General features: G+C 40.9%; 1 protein-coding gene across 11 annotated transcripts in view; it reads right to left on the bottom strand.

The window, feature by feature from the left end:
• The window catches only part of syne1b (spectrin repeat containing, nuclear envelope 1b), a 78,575-nt gene that overhangs the window by 47,801 nt on the left and 10,697 nt on the right, over window positions 1-20,077 (bottom strand). For 7 of the 11 annotated variants that reach the window (XM_037071057.1, XM_037071064.1, XM_037071056.1 and 4 more), the window contains 34 exons: window positions 17,090-17,185; window positions 15,720-15,803; window positions 14,257-14,349; window positions 13,382-13,560; window positions 13,076-13,272; window positions 12,107-12,216; window positions 11,217-11,249; window positions 10,821-10,928; window positions 10,585-10,722; window positions 9,949-10,113; window positions 9,751-9,863; window positions 9,307-9,475; window positions 9,127-9,223; window positions 8,538-8,558; window positions 8,008-8,210; window positions 7,685-7,849; window positions 7,430-7,582; window positions 7,199-7,342; window positions 6,878-7,045; window positions 6,589-6,747; window positions 6,329-6,493; window positions 6,049-6,183; window positions 5,513-5,671; window positions 5,060-5,268; window positions 4,659-4,767; window positions 4,302-4,466; window positions 3,964-4,131; window positions 3,703-3,879; window positions 2,074-2,214; window positions 1,814-1,974; window positions 1,499-1,649; window positions 629-856; window positions 452-550; window positions 55-242 (listed from right to left, as the gene is read on the bottom strand). In XM_037071057.1, the coding sequence (XP_036926952.1) occupies window positions 55-242; window positions 452-550; window positions 629-856; window positions 1,499-1,649; window positions 1,814-1,974; window positions 2,074-2,214; window positions 3,703-3,879; window positions 3,964-4,131; window positions 4,302-4,466; window positions 4,659-4,767; window positions 5,060-5,268; window positions 5,513-5,671; window positions 6,049-6,183; window positions 6,329-6,493; window positions 6,589-6,747; window positions 6,878-7,045; window positions 7,199-7,342; window positions 7,430-7,582; window positions 7,685-7,849; window positions 8,008-8,210; window positions 8,538-8,558; window positions 9,127-9,223; window positions 9,307-9,475; window positions 9,751-9,863; window positions 9,949-10,113; window positions 10,585-10,722; window positions 10,821-10,928; window positions 11,217-11,249; window positions 12,107-12,216; window positions 13,076-13,272; window positions 13,382-13,560; window positions 14,257-14,349; window positions 15,720-15,803; window positions 17,090-17,185 (4,850 nt within the window). The remainder of the gene's footprint in view (window positions 1-54; window positions 243-451; window positions 551-628; window positions 857-1,498; window positions 1,650-1,813; window positions 1,975-2,073; window positions 2,215-3,702; window positions 3,880-3,963; window positions 4,132-4,301; window positions 4,467-4,658; window positions 4,768-5,059; window positions 5,269-5,512; window positions 5,672-6,048; window positions 6,184-6,328; window positions 6,494-6,588; window positions 6,748-6,877; window positions 7,046-7,198; window positions 7,343-7,429; window positions 7,583-7,684; window positions 7,850-8,007; window positions 8,211-8,537; window positions 8,559-9,126; window positions 9,224-9,306; window positions 9,476-9,750; window positions 9,864-9,948; window positions 10,114-10,584; window positions 10,723-10,820; window positions 10,929-11,216; window positions 11,250-12,106; window positions 12,217-13,075; window positions 13,273-13,381; window positions 13,561-14,256; window positions 14,350-15,719; window positions 15,804-17,089; window positions 17,186-20,077) is intronic. The other 4 variants (XM_037071066.1, XM_037071067.1, XM_037071058.1 and 1 more) reach the window with 2 other exon arrangements.

Here is a 20,077-nt window from a genome sequence, read left to right as displayed (position 1 = left end):
CCTATTAACTTTGCTTTCAATCATAAAATGAATGGTCTGTTTAATAGTTCTTACTTTTGCCAAAGAGAAAGCAGGTTTTCCAGAGAGCTCTGTTTGTCCTTTGCCTCCTGTGTATATTGCTCATAACTGGTGTTTAGTGCTGTCACAGTCCTCTCAGCTTGCTCTTTGTCACTGAGTCTTCGGGCACCAGCTGACAGAGACAGCAAGGTTCCCTTCAGCTTTTCCAGATGCTGACAGACGTCCTGGGGGACACCAACACAAGACAGTGACTCACACAGCATTACCTGTCAGCTTGAAGACATGCACAGTAACAAACGGCTGGCACTGCGTTAAGCTTTGCAATTCATTTTCAAATATTGTTGGCATGTTTAGTTTTTTTAAATTAGAGATGTATGAATGAAAAAAATTGTTTCCTTTCAGGTATTTTTTTTTTCATCAAAAGTGAACACACCATGTGGTTTTGAAGAGCTTTGTAGGTCTCTGATGAGGAGGTGCAGGATTTGATAGGATGCTCCAGTTTTGTGTGCAGCTCACTGAGAGATGCTTGTACCTAGGAGAGAAAACAGATCAAAACTGAACTCTCCACTCTGTAAACTGTCCTGATATCTTAAGTAATAACTCTATTTACCTCATCGAGGCTACTTTTGAACTTCTGCTGGTGAGAGGAGCTTTCCTCCAGCTGTCCATCAAGCTGCTGTATGCTCTCCTTTAGCTCCTCCCAGTACCTGCCAATTTGGGTCAGACGGGCCTTAATGCGAGCTGCTTCCCCTGAGGATACGAACTGGGCCAGCGCCTGGGAATCGGCCTCCAGCTGAGAAGGAACCTCAGCCCGCTCCTGAAGTTCTGCATGAACAACCTGGATGCAAAACAATAAAAAAAACAAGAAGACTGAGATAATCACTTATCAAGACTGATGATCTGATCAGAAGTGGAAACGTCCAAGTCTGTCACCTCACACTTTCCATTAACATGTCTCTCGACAAGCAAGTTGAGTAACAACTTTAATCTTAATTTGAATCTTACTCCCCTTTTCTCTATGCAGATAAACACTGATGGAACAAATGAACAAAATGTTTATAACAAAAATAAAGAACTTGATACTTATAACATTTGCTTAATCCAAAAAAATAAACTTAAGAACTCACAACATTTTGCAATTTTCCTATGAGAGTCTGGGGACTTTCTCCACAGGTGACAAAGAAGTAGCTTGTACTGGTTACTGTTCACTGTAAATGTTGTTGTCGTTCATATGTTTTGTTTCACTAGCATATTGTGACAGCTTGAGGTTGTCAGTACTGAAACCGCTTAGTCAAACACAAACCACAGACTTCATGAACAGTTACTGCTTTCCATTTGTGATGAAGACAGAGGACGGAGACAAAACAGAGACAGCCTGTCAGCACTACAGGAAAAGGAGGCCTGCATTGTTGCATTCTAACATCTTAAGACAGCTTTGCTGACTGCTAAGATTGCTGCTTTATCATACACCACACTGTACCTTCACTGTGTTGATCTGTTGCTCAAGTGGTAACGTAGAGGATTTGAGTGCCTCTAGCTGCTTTTCCTTGTCAGATATCCACAAGGAAAAGGCTTCGAATCCAGCTCCAAACTTATCCCACTGACTTGTCATGTCTTCCAAAGTCTTGACACTGAAACACAAGAGCATGAATTATAAATTGGCTCAGGAATAGTAAATAAACCTTGACAATCATGTAAGATCCAGAGTACCAGATAACTGGGGTTACTACAGAGAGTGTATTTAATTGACCTCATTCATGTGGCATCATTATGTATTTTGAGTACATCCTCTTACTCTTTCTTTAGTCCAGTCTCGACTTTGTCCACTTGCTCACTGAGGGAACGAGCTTGTTTTAAAAGCAGAGTCTTGTTCTTTGGACCGAGCTGGATTTCTGTTGCTCTCTTCAGCAAAGTGTTCATGTGTGAGGCCTCTGCTTCACACTGCTTCAGCAACACCTATTTACAAAGTAAACAATATTGGTTTTATTCTCCATTTAGCTAACATATATCCAATAGTAAAAATGTCAAGAATAAACCAAAGAACACTTCACTCACTCTGGCCTGGTCGAGTTCAACAGCGAGGCTCTCTGGGCTGCTGAAGTTCAAGTCTCTGTCCATCGATGAGCGTGCCTTGTTAACAAACTCGTGCACTGCCTCCTGCTGGCTGTCAAACTCCTGCCAGGCTGCCAGTGTGACCTGAGGATGACAATGCCAAGAAATCATTGATATCAAATCAACTCAATATGGCACAGTTCGATAACAACCTCCTACTTGGTCCACTGGCCGCCAAATTAAAGTCCTTGGCCAGACATCTTAGCGTAAAATTCGATTTAGACCTTAAAATAGATTATAAAATGGTCTGTTGTAAGTCTGCACAATGCTATGTGAATTAATTTGCACTAATTTGATTACTATGTAAAGTGATGAATGTGACAATGAATGCTTTTGCAAAACAAAAATAGTAAAATGTTACAAATATAATTACTTACTAATCACAGATCAAGTTCACCACTAAAAGCACACACACTGACACATGATACATGTGCTGTCAATCCAGCTCCAACCACTTCATTAAGTATGCAGACGACACCACCATGTTTGGCTCTATCAGCAGTTGTGATGAGTCAGCATAATGACAAGAGGTAGCACAGCTTACAGTCTGCAGGCACCTCGCCCCACTGGTGCTGCAGCAGAGGTTCTGCCGCAGCGTCAGAAACATCAGATTTATTGATGTGCACCCCGCTGAGAATCTTTCACTGTGATCCATAGAGCATCAGAATACAGCACAGCAAAGTTTCCATTTCAAGGCTCCTTCCTCCATCCCTGTATGTGTTCTGTAAAAGCCCCAAGGGTGTGATGACTGACTGGCTGCCTCGCTATCTTCGAAAAGGAACAGTAAAGCCTCAGAGGGCAAAAGTCCTTCAAACAGAAAACATCAATCAGACCTCTCTACCCTCCATTCAGGACAATTTTCCACAAATGCTGCAGCTCCGACACCTACTGCATCAACAGGAATCCCTCGCCTCCTTCCCTTGGTGGAACTCTTTTCCATCCACAGAACATTAGGAACATCCGTCAGGGTTTACTTTACTTTACTTACTTTAATTGTTTTTACTTTAAGTGGCAATCAGAACTTTATAACAAAAATACATGACTAAACTCCACAAACAACTACATAACTACAGATGCATATAATAGCAGAAGTGAAATAGTATCTATTGTCAGAATCAATTTATTACACTTAACTAACATAATATCAGCCGTCAGAAGAAAGGACAGACGCTGTTTCTATATTTAGTGGATGAGGACAGTCTTCATGCTGTCAAGATTCAGCTTAGAGGCTGACAGTGATTGACAGACACAATATCTTCATTTCACACTAATTACACAGAGATTTTGGAAGATAGAAAAATAGAAGACAAACAAGTCAGTCAGTCAATTCAAAGTATAAAATCCCTGAGAGGCAAGCAAGAAAATAATTCTGATGATCCAGGGGAACAAAATGTTTTTCCAGGTAAAAAAGAAAGTTTTGCCAAGATCTTTTATCAAAGTATTTTTTTCCATCTGTGAAGGCAGCTGCAAAAAGAAATTGGTTATCCACTTCAGACAGAGACTGTGATATGCTATCCACTTGCACAACCGACCAAATGTTTCCTGACTCACTGAGCTAGTACCACTGCTCACCTCAAGGCTTTGCTCCTGTGAATCCATATTCTGCTCCATTTTGCTGACAGTGTTCTCTAAACTCTGCAGGTCCTGCTGCAGAGTCTCTCCAAGACCCTCCTCAGCCTGGAGCTGCTGACCTCTGGTGATCAGCTGCTGGACATCCTTTCTCTTCAGCTTCAGCCGTTTTAACAGTTGCTACGGGAAACAGAGTGTTAATCTAAAAAGTTAAGTCATTAATTTTTTCTATCATATAATTTTTTTGTGAATATCCAACAGTACCTGGTGAATGAGAAGCAGTTGCTGGGCTTCTCTAACAGTTGGACAGTCCAGTATTTTGGTGACTTCAGCCTGAGCCTCTTTCTGGCCCTGGACGAGATCCTCCAACGTGGTCTGTACCTCTTCTCTGAACTGCACACAGTCCCCCACAGCCAGAACCATCTTCTCAGCCTGAAAGATAAATAACAATAAAAAATAATAACTCTTATACCTCACCTCGAAATGAAAATGTAGGTCCCTTTGATAACGTCTGCATTTATAAGCAGTATACTGTCGATTCCCAGAAGAGATATGATGTCTGATGTGTGCCTGGCACCTAAAACATTGAAAGCTTCACCTACCTCTGAGAGAGAAGCAAGAAGACCTTTAAAATCAGTGGAGAGCTTGCTCAATGCACTTCCTTGCCTCTGGCCATCGCTGTCAGCACAGATCTCGATAAGTGCGGCCATTCGGGCTTTCAGCCAGCCGAGATTCCCCTCCTGAAGCTCCGCATCATTCCTCAGCTCCTGCACACAACAAGAGACAGTGATACAGCACATGTGGTGAGAGGAGTCACCTTACACAATGTTTTTTTTTACAGACTTGTCTTCTCAGCAGTGACACTGAAGAGTCATTAGCACATCACAAGTGACACATCCCAGAGAAGGCAAGGAGGGGACCGTCAGAGAATAGTCTGACTGTGGGGTGTTTGGACTCACCATGATGGTAGTCTTCACCTGGCCATATTTTCGGGGGTCATTGGCTCGGTTCCTCAGCAGCCTCAGTTGGCTTTCTTTAGATATAAGCCAGCAGGAGAGCTCAGCGTACCTGTTTCACACCATGAAGGGAAATCTAATTTTAACTTTAGGATTTTATGAATAAGTGCTTGTACAAGAACATTTCTGTTCTGGCTGCATCTGTTGACAATGAAGAAACTGCGCCTTATCGGTAACGCTGAATAAACTTTACATTTTGTAACTATCGGAACAATACGCTTTGCAAATCCTCTCTTGCCTCAACTCGTGAAAGAATTCAATTGATTTCTTTAGGTATGTAATCAACGCAGGATGCTGCCTGGTTAATGAAGAACACATCCTTCAAAAATAAGACGTTATTGCACCTTGCGTTGTAGTCCTTCCATTTATCTGGGTGCTGCATTAGCTTCTGATGGGTGTTATCGATCTCTTCCTGGACCTCCGCGAAGTCTTTTCTTGCTGTTTCCAGGGTCTGGTGGACGGGGTCACCCTCAGGGAGCTTTTGACAAAGTTCCTCCATCAGCTGCAGCCTTTTTTCACAGATGGACTGTGGGCCCTTTTCCCTGAAGAAGGCCTAAAGTAAAGAAAAACACAAGTACTTGTGTGAAAAGTCAACACCCTCCATAATGGATAGCAGGGGTTTTACTTCCGTGCTAGTCCTTTAAATACAGTTTCTTGACACTGGAGGAGCCGCAGTTCTTTTGGGCCGAGTTAATCTTCCGACGCCTCGACACAGCAGTGAATTTGCATTGAATTATTTCAAACTGTGTGAATCAATACATGAAACTCAGCCAGCCGGCCAGCCACTCTGTCCTCACCCTGTGCTCCTTGATGAGCCTCTCGCTCCCCATGTTGGCCAGGTGGCGGTTCTCCCTGGTCACCTCCGCCTGGCACTCCTGCAGCAACACCGTCAGCTTGCTCCTCTCCACCTCCACTTTAAGATGCAGAAGGTGAAAGGGGGCATCTGTCTGAATGTCCTGGTATATGAGAAATAAGACAACAGTGAGGCCAGATTCAGAGCAGTTTGTGAGTTTCTTTCAAGCAAAGTTGATTATTGATAATCATGATTTGAGGTTTGTAATGTTAATTCATTTCACTGTTAACTCTTTTTAAGGTTTATGGTGGTGTGATAAATAATGATTATTACACCATTTACATCACTTATTTATGATTCTGAATTCTACCATATTAGTGTTGCAATACTTTTGATACTTAAAGACATTCAATATCTGATACTTTATTCCAATTGTATGCGTGACTTTTTACCAAAGTAATGTTTTAGCATGGTATTTTATTTAAGTATGACTGAGCTGCATCTTAGCATTTGAAAAACGACAGTGTTCCAGCTTCTGACCTTCCAGTGTTTGTGCAGCTTCCTGACAGTTTCCTGTAGCGACTGCTGCTCCTGCTCTGGTAAAATGTCCGTCAGCTCATCACAAGCTTTCAGGAAGGCATTCAGAACCCGTTGGTCCAGTTGACCAAAGAACTCCTGCAAAAAATATCAGGACCTCATCATCATCATGTGTCCCATTTTTAAGACTACATCTTGTCAACAGAGAAATGAGGACGTTTGAAACTGTTCTGTTTTGCGTCTTGCACAGATTTCAGAGTCACTTATACAGAAGTGTTCTTACTGTGTGTTTTTTGAGCAGCTCCTCTGGGTTGCCTCTTTCTGTCAGACAGCTCTGTGCCATTTTAAGAACCTTCTCCAGCTCCATCCGTGACTCATCAAACCTCTTCATGAGGCTGCTGTTTGCCTCCACATGCTTCCGCCACTCTGTAGACTCCTTAATCATGGCCTACACAAATGAAAAAAAAAAATAAAAATGTATAAGAGCTAACACAAATCTAAAAGCCAAACAGAACAGAAATAGGCCTTGAGGGTTTTTTTTACCTGAGAGGAAGCCTGCAGGTCTGCTACTCTTTTCTGCAGGAGGCTCATGTCCATGTGCTCGAGGGTTTTACTGCTGTTCATTATTTTCTGGATGGTCTGGTGGTTTCTCTCTATCACTGTCAAGCACTTCTTACAGCTATGTGTGAAGGTCGCCAGTTCCTGCAGTATTCAATGACAAGCAGGGTTAGTCATTAGTCATTCATTCATATCTTGAGGTTATGCGTTTCAGTCAAAAATGTGGTTCTTCAAAAAATTGCAAATGTAAAAATATTAAATGTGTATTAGTTACCTGGCATTTCTGTTTAAAGTCTACTGGTCCCTCAGAGTCGGGAGTGCTGGTGATATGACTGGCCTTCTCCAGAGCCTGGTAGAAGCCTGTGATGTTTTTCTCCATTTCTTCCAGTTGAGGTAAAAGAGACTGGGACTCCCTCAGCAGAGGCAAACATCTCTCCCTTACCTGAATGAAGGAAAACATGTTGATTAAACTGATTCAGTGGTGACTGATATGTGTTATCTTAACAAGATTAAAAAAACAAACAATGCAACTATGCTAGTAAGTGACATCACTGGTGACAAGTGGATGACACACTGTATAATGACACACACACACCTTGCTCAGCTGCTCTTTGATCGAGGCCATCACAGCTGTCATCTGTGAAACCTCCTCCTGTGGAGTGTCTTTGGTCAACAGCTGAGCGGTACGGCTCGCTGCCTTACAGGCGGCTTCCATCGCTGGCACTTTGTGCTTGATTTCCTACAGTAAATAAGGATACACAGTATAGTGATTTTCATTATGCAGAAGAGGAACAAAAAAATTGGGATGAGCATATCAGGTATTTACCTCAACATCTTGTGTGAAAGCTCTGACATTCAGGAAAGATACTTGGACAGGAGCAGTCATCTTCTCATTTGTTGCATCCATGAACATTTTCAAAGTATTAATGCCATCCTGGTAGTCTTGCCTCAATTTATCAACCTCGTCTGCTCTTGCATACTGCCAACGACACAGAGGAAGACAGCAGATTAATCATTTTTAACTCAAGCTGATGAGACAGAAAGTATCATCATATTATTTCGAACACTGCATTGTATTTACATGTTTGACTTTGACAAACAGTTCCCTCCATCTCCCGTTCAGAAGGAGGAGCTGCTGCTTCAGATCTCGTGAAACTGTTTCATCGCAGGTCTCAATGAGGAAGTTCCCGGCGTCGTTCATGTCCATGTGCTGCTGCATCCAATGAGAGAGGTTTCTGAAAAAATCCTGAAAGAAGAAAGGAAAACAAACACCAGAGTTACACAATCTCAAATGCTTTGTGAACATTTAAAAACATCCCTCAAACATCTTAGAAGGAGAAATATAATATGTACGATGCAAACAATAAATACATATTTATCATTACTTTTATCTGTTGTACTTACACGTTTGGCACTCTCTGACTGATTGAGCATCTGCTCGGCGTCCTCGAGCCAGGCCTGCAGACCTGCCACGGTGCTGCTGTACTTCTCCCAGTTAGCAATCACTTCCTCCAGCATGCTGCGAACGCTCCGCACCTCCAAAGCCAGGTTCTTCCACTGAGCTGTGGCATCACTCAGGAATTTATTTACCCCCTCTGCTTCATCAACTGGAAGCAAAATATATCATTAGTGCAGAAACCAATATTGATATCAGCTGGACAGCTATAAAATAAACAGCATCTGATTATGTCTGCTGATCATTTGGCTCATTGGTGGAAGCGACATGATGTTAGGTCAGAGAGATCGTGCTAAAATAGCATTCCATGTAATGCGGTTACTGTTACGTTTCCATGCATAATGCAATGTCATGATTGTCCTCTGGGTTAACAGAATGTTAGAAAAGAAATGTGCAGCCCCAAGTTTACAGAAGGAAACAGCTCAGGAGACAGGCAAAATCAAGGTTTTAAAGGTTGTTGGACTGTTTTTAGACTTACCCTTGTTACAGGTCTTAGACCCTGTAACATGAAATCAATAATAAGACTGTTTGAGCCCAGACGAACAAGACAGTCAAATAAAAGGCTTCACACAGTGAACAATACACCCCCCACCCCATCAAACATAAATAAATAAATAGAACACTGGAATTTAAAATATTTCATAATTGAAATACAAAAAACAAAAATGCTATCATCAAAAAAATACACAAATAAACAGACAAAAAGAAAAAGCTACAATAACAGTAATGTCTTGAGTTTGCTTTATAACATTCTCTGCAGCCCTCAGGTGTTCTGGAAGCATGTTCCAAGCGATGTGGTCCATAGTAATAAATCAATGCCTCAACATGAGTTTCTGTTCTGGATTTAAGATAATTATAAGTCTACAAGAAGACCTGAGGGGTCTGGAGAGTTTATTGGTTAAAAGCAAATCTGATAAACAAGACCAAGAGCTTTATAAACCAATAGAATTATCTTAAAATCAATTCTGAAGCAGGCAGGTAGCCAATGGAGGGATTTTAAAACTATACATATAACATAAATATATAAATAGCAAACAAACTGGTAATAAAACAGAAAGGAGTCTTACTTGAACTGTCAGATTTGACATAAACTTCTGCAGCTTGCTTGAGGCCTGTGAAGATGATCTCATACTGCTCAAAGAACCTGTGGCCTTCAACAAAAGTCTGGAACAGAAACGTTAAAATAAAATTAAATAGTGTGAAAGACACATTAGAATCCTGCAACTACAAGGAGGATTTTAACTTACAAGGTAGGTTTGCAACAGGAGTTCAACAGAGTCCCGTCTGCCGTACTTGATGATCCAGGACTTGAGCTTTGACTCGGCCAACATAAGAAATGCCATCAGTCGATACTTCATCTCCCAGAACTCCAGTTTAATCAAGTGAGCATATGATGATGTGGACACAAAGTTGAACCTGCAAAGTGTAAAATGTTTATTCAATTAGAGGCCGCTTTTTTTTTTTTTTACTCAATTATAAACAGTACAGAACATTTTAAAGGAAAAATTCATAAACACTACTTTATGCCGCAGATTTACAAAAGTTTATGCCAGAGGGTGAATTATTCAGTTGTATTCAAAAACATTTGAGTCGCCCAGCAAAGTGGCTGCCAAATGAAAATGGTCTATTATTAGAAAACACTATAAGAGGACACACTGGTAACACTATAGTGATCCAGGCCAAGATCATACCGTTCAGCCATATCTTGTAGCTGCTCAGGTGGGATAGGTACCCCATTCACTGATCTGTCTCTGTGGATCTGATGGAAGGTTTGTCTGTGCGATTCCAAGTTTTTTAATACCTCCTGCAAAATGTCAAATGTAATTAAGCATATAAAACAGCTTGGTAGGTATCAAAATACTCGGAAGGTCAAAGATTTGCCGTGTTACCTTATGCTGCTCTAGTTTTCTGTGAAGTACATTGGCTGTCTCCTCATGTGCATGTTGGATGGGAATGTCCTCTCTCAGAGCCATCTCTGCCCTGTGAAGCCAGGCTCCAATCACACCCAGAGGACCAGGCAGGGACTTGTCCAGATGGATGTGCCAGTCCAGCAGCTGCAATTGACATCCATTTAAAAACCCACTTGACTAAAGCAAGATCCCACCATAGAGGAGGCGATGCTGATCGAAACATTTCCATATGTTCACAAGCTTTCGGGCCACAAAAAGAGTTTTATGCAAGTCTAGACAAGCGCTGGATGTCCAGAAGAGTCGATTGGCCAATGAACAAAACCCCCTCTGTTCTCATCTCCTCCCCTCTGAACAAACTCTTGATTCAAATGCTTGCACCCCGCTGAACTTTCACTGGCAGCCAGAATAGAAGAGAGGAGCCCTCAGTTGTGTTTCTCTCTCATTATGATGACTTTGATGCAATCTTAAAGCTAACATGATAGCAAATGGCAAACGGACAATTTATTATTCATTATCAGGTCGTGTTTATCGTAGGTATGATTAATTATCATAATTAATTATGCTCGGCTCAGTTATAAAGTATTCATGTTGTGCAGAAGAATGCAGTAGACTCACCCTGGCAGACACACGGTCCCACGCTTGTTTGACCAGAGCTTGATCCACTGACAGCTTTCCGTCTCTATTCACCGGCTGAAGCAGCGGATCTGTCTGCTTTTTCTTCATTTCATACTGTACACGGAAGCTCTTGAATGCCTGCAAAAACAAAAGGATAAAATGAGAACAGCGAGTGGTGAGAGTTGATAAATGTCTGTTATGTAATGGGGCACTCTGTCTTTCCAGGCCTGACTCACCTGATATTTGTCAGTGAGGTTTCCCTCTGCTCCCTGAGCCCGCAGCACATCTCTCTCCAGCTGATCTAAAAACACCTTCAGCTCTCTCAGCATCTTTCGCTCCTCTCTCTGTCACAATCAGGGGACATTCAGCTCAGACTCACAGGGACAAACCAACTCTAATTTTGCTTTTAGTTCATATTCAGCATGCAAATATGTTGAGAAACTCATACCAAACTGACATTCCATAAAAACCTCATTAATTCATTTAAAAGAGGTAAAAAACAGAGTTAAGAACTAAAAAAATAGATTTACAACTAAGATTCCACACAAAGTTTGACAAGTCATATTAGAAGGAAAGGGGTATAGACAATAGTTCAAACCTCTGGTTCAGTCTGTTAGATTAGAGAAACATACCTCAAGCATTTGCTCTATATCTTGGGGACCAAACTATCCAGGAAAGCAGCAAGGCACACAAAGAGATGCAAACACACCAAAGAATGCATTAGATGCATTATTAAAAGGAAGCAAAGAGGGTGGGAAATGGGACGAGAGTGAGATGGGAATAAACTCCAAACAGAAAGCAAACAGAAAGCATGCAGCATCATGACCTGATCTCTCACCTGGAGTACTGGCACTGACAGTGCAAAAGTTGGAATTGAGCCAAGAAGCAGCTTAATGTGCACAAAAAATACGTAGATGGATGAATTAAATGAGTCTGATGATGGAAAACAGAACTGTGATGATTTTATTGTCACTGTGCTCATGCAATGATTATTTTGATTCATGAGATCTTCGTGTGATAAAATGACAAATGTGAAAAATTGCATGCAAAGGAATTAACAATTAAAAACAATTAAGCTCAGCAACAGCTAATGGTGTAATTTGTCAAATACGGCCAGTATTCAAAGGTAGCTACAAAACTGAAAAGGGCAGTATCCCACAACTGCTGCTCTTTGCTAACTGTCCTTGACTGTTGCTAGCTAACATTAGCTAAAAAGTTCAGTTAGCTGGAGCTGGACCTCAGACTGGGCTGCACAACATGAGTGCCGAAATTACAAGGGCTGTCGGGCTTTCGGATTTGTTTTAAACAAAAATTCTGGCCATGTCATACAAATTGCACCTTTAAAGCATGTTTTTTTTAAGCATATGCTGTTGTGATCTCTATGTACGATGATAAACTAAGTGATTGTTGTGGATGGTCACAATATATACAACTTAAAAAAAACAACAAAAAAAACAACACTCAATATTTCTTCTCTAGCTTCATGTATCACAAAATCGTACATTTTCCAAAACAAAAGTACCTCATCCTGCTGTCCATCAGTCTCGGAGTGGTGGGGGTTCGGGTAGTGCTTGAGAAACTGAGCCACATATGTCATGATGGATTTCTCGTCCGGCTTGTCAACATCCACATCTACAGAGCGACACAAACATTATCTGACAAACTTCTGATAAAACAAAACATCTAAACATAGGCAGTGATAGCAAGTGACTCAGAACTCGAAAAATCATGTCCGTGCTAAACTTAAAATATGAGCTCATTCTTGTATTCATGTAGTGCTGAAGGGGGATGGGGATGATGTCAATATGACATAAAAAAAAAAGAAAAAAAAGAAAAAGCATTTTGCGACCTCAAGAGGATAAATCTCCTCAGGCTTGACAGCTAATTATACATGTCTACTTTCATCTACAACCTCGGCCTGATGTTTCTAGAAATCAGGGTCAAGCTCCTGTAAAAGCAGAGACAATTGAGTGCGGCTCTTCTCGCAATAAAGCATCACGACTCTGCCAGTGAAGACAGGACTGCAGAGCTGCTGCGGACTGCTTCACTTCTACAGAGCCACGACACGGAATTTTAATCCCCTGCTGGATTTCAATGATCTTTTCAGCAGCAATTTGTCCCCCCAAAAAAAATCGACAATGAAATAAAATTGCAATATCTTTTGACTATATCACAATAGCGAATGTATCCAGATATTGTGAAATCTCATCAAAAGGAATTCATAAATGCTGGGACTGGGTGGCAGCATCAGATGTCATGGTATTTTTGACCAAGAGTAAAAAAAATCTAAGATGTCTTATATCACTGTGAGGATATAATATTGACATATTCCAACAATCACTAATACTGTATAGTTGCTGATTCATGTCTTAAACACTGGGAAAACCGTCCAAATATTCAACCATGTCACACAAGATTTAATGCTAGCTGGTCTGAATTGTCTACTACGTTGGAATATTTAATGAAGGCAGCAGGAAAAGGTCATTGGCACCTTCTGGGTCCAGCAGACGGGGAATACCCAGCTCATTTTCTGCTAGTGCAAAGGCTTCCTCCAAATTCTCCCTGTTGCTCCTCCTCCGCACCACCTCCATGTCCACCAGGTCTGGCCTGATGGCGTGCACCACCGACTGGAAGGCGACACCATCGCGCCAGCTGGGACCAAAGTCCTTCACCTCAATTCCATGATACCTGAAAAACACAAATGTTACTACAAACTGCATCTTAAACAGTACATGGAAAATGTATCTATAAACAGGCTGTAACACGTGGCCAAAAAGGGCATTTGAAAGTGACTTACTTTGCAGCTGTGCACTGCACCCATCTGAGCAGGGCCTTCTTGGCATTGCCCTGAAATTTGTTGACAACCTTTCTCTTCATGGGGGGGCTTCCTGTTTCAGAGCTGGCTATACTCTCCACAGAAGAGTTGCTGTTGGACAGAGCCTGGAGGGCTGGCAGGTTACTTGTTAACTCCTCAATCTACATGGAGAACAAGAACAAGAGGAGGAGGGGATGTTGCCTTGTGACCAATATCGGGGATAACTCATTTGTAATCCATTATTTAGTTACGTTATCAAAAATGTAAGCCATTACTGCAAGAATTTCACAGTATTTCCCTGTATCATTCTTGTTCCTGTTCCTGCTTCTTGGCAGGCAGTGTGTAGCCACCCTCAGATGTGTTAGTGCGATTGTGCTGTGTCAGTGTTCAGGTGTAACTCAGCTAGCTAGATGCCAGAGCGGAGAGGGCAGGCTGTAGTCCATCAGTCGCATGTTAAAACATGATGTACTGTCGGCTTTATGAGTCCATGTTGTCTTGTTTTCACTGAAGCAGCTGTTAAAACTGTGCATTAGCAGCCAAATTGCTACGCAGCTGCTACCTGTCAGGTCCCTCTGTCTGTTTATTTTCTTGTACATTAAAAAATCTAACGTTTTTCACTGCTGTTGAATTGCAAATAATTACATGTTGCATAAAGCCCCTGTACCAGCTTGATTTTATTTTTATAGATGAAATTTTTTATAAGATATTTAAATGCTACTTAATGTTTACAAAAAAATGAAGATCAGCAGTGGGTCAAAAAGTTAAGCAACATTTGGTCCAGTTTGAGAATGGATTTATTCATAACAGCATTGAGTGAATACAGTTATTAAACTCTCAGGGATCAGATGAAGTATTACCTGGAAGTAGAGGATAACAGTCCATATCAGCCCAAGGACAATTGATGGTCGTCCATCTGCGATGTCAGTGGCATGAATGTTTACAAGTTTGATCTGAAACACACAGCAGAGGATTATATGTCACATGCAGACAGTCTGGAGGTGAGACTTGTTTTGCATTTGCCCCGACAGAACCCCTCATGTTAATTCTCTCCAAAAGAAGGCAAGCTTTTGTTTGCTCAGTCATCAAAGTCAGGACTTTGATGACTGTAGGAACTGTAATATAGCCAAACCAGGCAGAGACAGCCACAGTGAACCAGAAGGAATAAAAGAAAAGATAGAAAATAATTGTGTTCAACTAGGCTTTAAATGAAAAGCAGAGATATCACAGCACTGCAGAACTTGCATTAGATAACTGCAACATTTTTTCATGTTCACATCTCTACATTTAAAAACCTCATAGCTATAGAGAGCCAAGCACCTCATTGACTAGTGCTTGAATCAAAATGCATCAAAATGCATGTCAGTAGAAAAGCATAATGACTGCATTTATTGAAACAGAATGGCCGTATCCAAGCATTGCTTATCGTGCATCAAATGAAAAGAATGCATACAGTATAGGATCACACAGGGCGTTTAATGGCGACTGACCGGAGATCCTCGATACACAGACTGAGGGCACACATGATGGGAGAGAGATCACAACAATGTAAGTCTCAGTCCTCAGGGAACCCAGATGAAAATGGAACACAGGCTTAATGAAGCCAAGGATTTAGAGACGTTATGTAATCAAGAAGTCCACTTTTTATATGCTGCTCATCTGAAAATAGTGCATTTTGTACACCCACTGACACCTGATGTGCACTAATACAAAAAAAATCAACAGCTTTTTATCATCCAGTTCTTAATCACAGCCTTGACTTCCTAAAGGATAACTTCACCCAAAAATCTAGTTCAGTCATTATTTACCCACCTTCAAGCCGATGGAAAGTCAGGTGAGGTTTTGTAGTCCCTACAACATTTCTGGAGCTTCACAGCAAAACAGAGTTGCAGCTTTCTCTTAAACATCTGAAGCTCTTGCTGCATTAAGTCTTCAGATGCCTCGAGACCCCAAATTGATTTGAAAAGACATTATCAACACCCTCGAGGCAAAGTCGAGCTTGTGCATGCACTTCAAACAGGGTGCATACTAACTCTTTCAGCTACAGTGAGGATTTCAGTTTTTAATCAAGTTAAGATCTAGGAGCTCGGTCCCCGTCTACTTCAGCTGTTTAAGACAATGCTGCAACACTTTTCTGCAGTGAAGCTACTGCGTAACTTCACCCAACTTTCCATTTGCATGAGGGTAAGCAGATAAGGACTGGATTTTCATTTTCAGGAGAATTTCCCCTTTAAAACATGCGACTGTTTCTTTCTAGTATGATATTTAGCATGGAAATGCATGGACATTCAAGGTGAAACCGCTGTTATGACTGAACGCTTACCTTTCTGCCTTCGAGGAATTTGAGCGCAGTACCAATGTTGGAGACCCAGTGGATCCTCTTCAGCTGGCGGCCTTGCTCACGTGGCTGAAGACAGAGAGGGCAGATATTAAAAATCAGATAAAGCTGGCAAAGAGCTAGCAAAGAATCAGATAAAGCTGAGGATACTTTCCCTAAAAGTAGGCCGCTTTAAGAAATACGTATAATCCTGTGATCTTAACCATGAGACAGAACCAATTTCAGTGAGATATGCGTATGTAAATTATTTTGGCTGATATAAAGCATCAGGGGAGCACTCCTGAAAGCAGTAAGCAGTGCAGGCGGTGCTCATCGTGACGTGCAAAGGACTCATCTGCCAAGTAACAGCTTTACAGATGACATGGCAGTTTGTTTCAAGACAGGTCTGTTTACTAAATCCCTATCGCTGTCTGGGCCAGTTCATATGCTTGTGTGTGAGCCAGCAGCATCTCACGGTGAGGAGGATCAGATCTAAATTAGGGCGCTGCAATTTCTGTGCAGTGATCCAACACTTAATGTGAGCAACAACAATTTTATCTTAATTTGGGATTTTTTAAGACAGAATAGATATATATGGTCTTAATTTAGGTTTGTGTGCATCCTGATTCACTTGTGTTGTCAAAGTAAGTGAGTAAGTAGTTTCCATTTTTAAGATAAATGGAGAAGGACATAAAACATATATATAGACCAATAAGATTTTGACTTTCCTAGACATATATTTTGTCAACTTACACATGAACATTTAAAGGTATGAAGGTAAACAAACTTTTAACTTGTTAAAAGTCTGATATTTGACCTACATAAGCAACAAGGAAAGAAGCTGCTCTGTAGTCTGGAAACTGAGTCAGATATTCAGAATTCATGTTGATTATCAGAATTGATATTCAATATCTTTGACAACACTACACCATTTTCATCACCACCAGAGAAGTCCAAAAAAGAAAGTACCATGTTGTAGCTTTAGGACTTAATACTTATGACATCAACTGCTTACACTCATTGTCATGTCTGCTGTTAATATCAGCAAATCCCTTTTGCTATCTGGCAAAATCTTTACTGCTTAACTGACAAAAAAGCTTTGCAAAGTATTTCAGTGATTAACAGCAGAACTCCGAATTGTGTAAATTGTTAAACACGATTTTAAGTGTGACTCAGATTGCAGATTTTTAACTTAAATAATGAAATAAATGAAACCACAAGATGTTACATAAGGGAATCCACACATAAAAGTACAAGATGTAAAAGCATGCATTGATTTACATATTTATTATTTCTAGTGCATATTATACAAGGAGACTCTTCCCCTTTAGAAAATCCACACTTGGTGCAAAAAACACACCACAAGTACTACTTACTAGTCTTTGTCCAGACAGCACCTCCAACAGAGCCAAGAGCTTCACCCCATCTTTGATGTCCTCAAAAAGGTCGTTAACCTCGAGTGGTGGTTTATACTGAAGGAGCGATAGCACAGAATTATCGACATGGAAACACTACAACAAATGAAACTTGTTGAAATTAGAAATGACTCCGTGTTGTGAGCTACCACATTAATAGAACCATTAATGTCACATTGTTAATTTGCATACTGTGAAAGGATATTGGTATTCTGAGCCATTAGCAGGGATGAAGAGAAACCAAATGCTGGTTGTGAGAAACAGACTTGTTAGCAACAACCACAGAGCCTCCCTGCAGCTGAAAAGATGGTGCCTTTTTCTCAGCAGTGGCTTGGTGCCCAGTCCTGAGGCGATGCTACTCATTTAACCCTAATGGGGTTCTGTCTCCTGATATCATATCCACACATTTACAGAGCTGTGCGATCGTCAAGATGAATGACAGTGGTGTAACCTTCTGTGTACGGAAGCATCACTGCACAACTTAACTAAACAGATGTGTATTTATTTGGCCGAGAGACGCCTTAATTAAAAGGAAAAGCTCAGCATGGGAATTCTTTATTTGGCATCATATACAGGTCATTTCACAGCTCAACATATTCCATGACAGGATGCAGTTGGCTGCCTATTTGGGGCAAAGCAGTGTGAAGAGGCGAGCGTCTGTCCTGTTATTCTGCACATGGACACCTCTCTTCTTCCTGTCATTAAAGTACTACAGGGAGAAAACATGCTGTTCAATTACCACTGAATCGAGAGGTCCATTAGTATTGTGTGACACAGAATGTGTTGAGAGTTTTCAGTTAAATACACTTTTCCACTATCAGCATTTTTATTCTATTCCTCTTGTCCAGATTAAAACAAAAAATAATTTCCCAATAAAACGACTAATATATACAATCAAGCAAAAACAGCTTCTGTAATTTGGAAATCATTCCCACCCTGGAAAATCTGCTGACCGACAGAGTCACATGAGACCTCATAGTGGAAAACTGAGAAAATCACTGGAAAACTGCTTAGTGATACAATATCAGAGGAAACCGACAGGAAAGGGTGAAGGGAAAGTGTGACTGGAGGAAGTTCAAACTCAGATAATCACACTTTCACCCACAAAAAGCAGATCCCATTCAGGCCGATACTCATCATTTATTCACACACACAAACTGTTGCAAATTATTGAAAGACACTGTTTGTGCCCTGATGAAAGAAGTCACCGTAAACCCTTCTGAAGCGCGCTCAGACAGCAGTGGGCCACAGCGTAAATATCACAGTTTGAAAGCTATTTCATGATGGCTCATGCTACATTAGTCCTATTGGTATGCACACTGAGTGAGCTTGGGTGCAGTGCATGAATAATGAAGAGTGGAACAACAGTGTGTCTCTGCGTTGGCCCACCACATAACTGAGATTCTTCTGAAGTTTTAGAAGCCAAGATTTGATCGAAAGTGGGCATATCAGGCTCAACAAAGACCTAAATGTCTCCGTCCAGACTTAAACCCGATACCATCTGAATATGTTATGTCATCATTAGGACAATACTTCTCCAACCTGATTAAAACTATTGTGATCAAAGACTCAACCTTAACTGATTACATGGAGACTACATAAAATGATTTGACAAGCTGTGTATTAACAAAGAATTTAATCAAAAAAATCTTTTTTGACCTGTGCAAAGTGTTTCCACCTGCTGTGAAGCATCTAATCCACCAAAACATTTGATCTATGCGACACTGACATAAAAGATTTTAGGATTGTTTAACACCTCGATGGTTGAAAGGCTCATAATAAAGATTTGTTCTTTCTCCTTTGTTTCAACCTGAGAGCCTGGGTTATAACAAAGTGTTGAAAAGATTAAGAAAGTTGGAGTCGAGTGAACCAGACACATAAATATCGTCCTGAGGAAAAAATGTAGGACAATCTTAAAATCTGTATCAACAGGCTTTGGGAATAAATAAGTTGGATTATATTAACAAGGTTGGAAACTTCTTATTCCTCCACTTCTGATATATTCCGGCAGATTTGGAGCTTTACGGCAGGCAGAACTGCCTCAAGTATGTCCAAAAAGTTCTAACCCTCATGTAAATAGTTGATTCTTAAAGTTGATATTTCAAATCTGAATGATTTCAATCAGACTGAAGAAATATTGTCCATGTAACCACAGACCTTTCAGGACTTATTCTGAATTCTGAAAAAAAATCTTCAGGAAATGCAAAATGTCCTATATTTCATAGTCTTAGGGTCATTTCAATTCAGCATGCATAATCTAATATACTGTGTTATTTAAGGGTCACAGCGTGATGTAATTCAGCATGTGTTATTGTTGTGCACTCCTTGTTATTTACATGCATGAGCCTTAGAAGCAGACGACTGCCTGCAGGGAACTGTCCTCACCCTGTTGCTCTCCATCTGCACACCTCATCACTGTCCCTGCCAATCCTGTCCGCAAATACACACACTAGCATAAAGAACAAAACACCCACGCACACACCTCCACACACACACACAGCAAAAAACCTCATACACGACAATCCCACATAACACACTTCACTAGTGGTACAGAAGCTCATCCAAATAGTAAGCGTTGGTAAAAATGCTCTGGACTGCAAAGATGCCTCTGAGCTCTTTCATGTCTCTCATCTTTCCTGCAAAGCAACAAGCAGCATGACTTTTTCAATGGTTGCCTCTCAGGAAAAACATACGACTTACAGTGTTACTGTATAGTGGACATGGTCATTCCCTACTATTAGATCCAGCAGAATGTCATTATAAACAAACTCTGTCCTATTAAACATGATTTGTTTTCAAATGCAAGAGAAATGACGTCATTTTTTACAGCTAACTGGATGAATTAAATCATCCTCCCCTATTAGGAGTCATCATTGTTGCAGCAAGTTCCCTCCACAGGCACAACGGGTCAGTCGCCTGAAACACCAGTGAACGAAGAGAAGCTAAACA

This window comes from Acanthopagrus latus, chromosome 16 (genome assembly GCF_904848185.1).
Source record: "Acanthopagrus latus isolate v.2019 chromosome 16, fAcaLat1.1, whole genome shotgun sequence".
Lineage (NCBI taxonomy): Eukaryota > Metazoa > Chordata > Actinopteri > Spariformes > Sparidae > Acanthopagrus > Acanthopagrus latus.
Note: the sequence above shows the minus strand (reverse complement) of the source record. Positions and strands in the feature narration are given on the sequence as shown.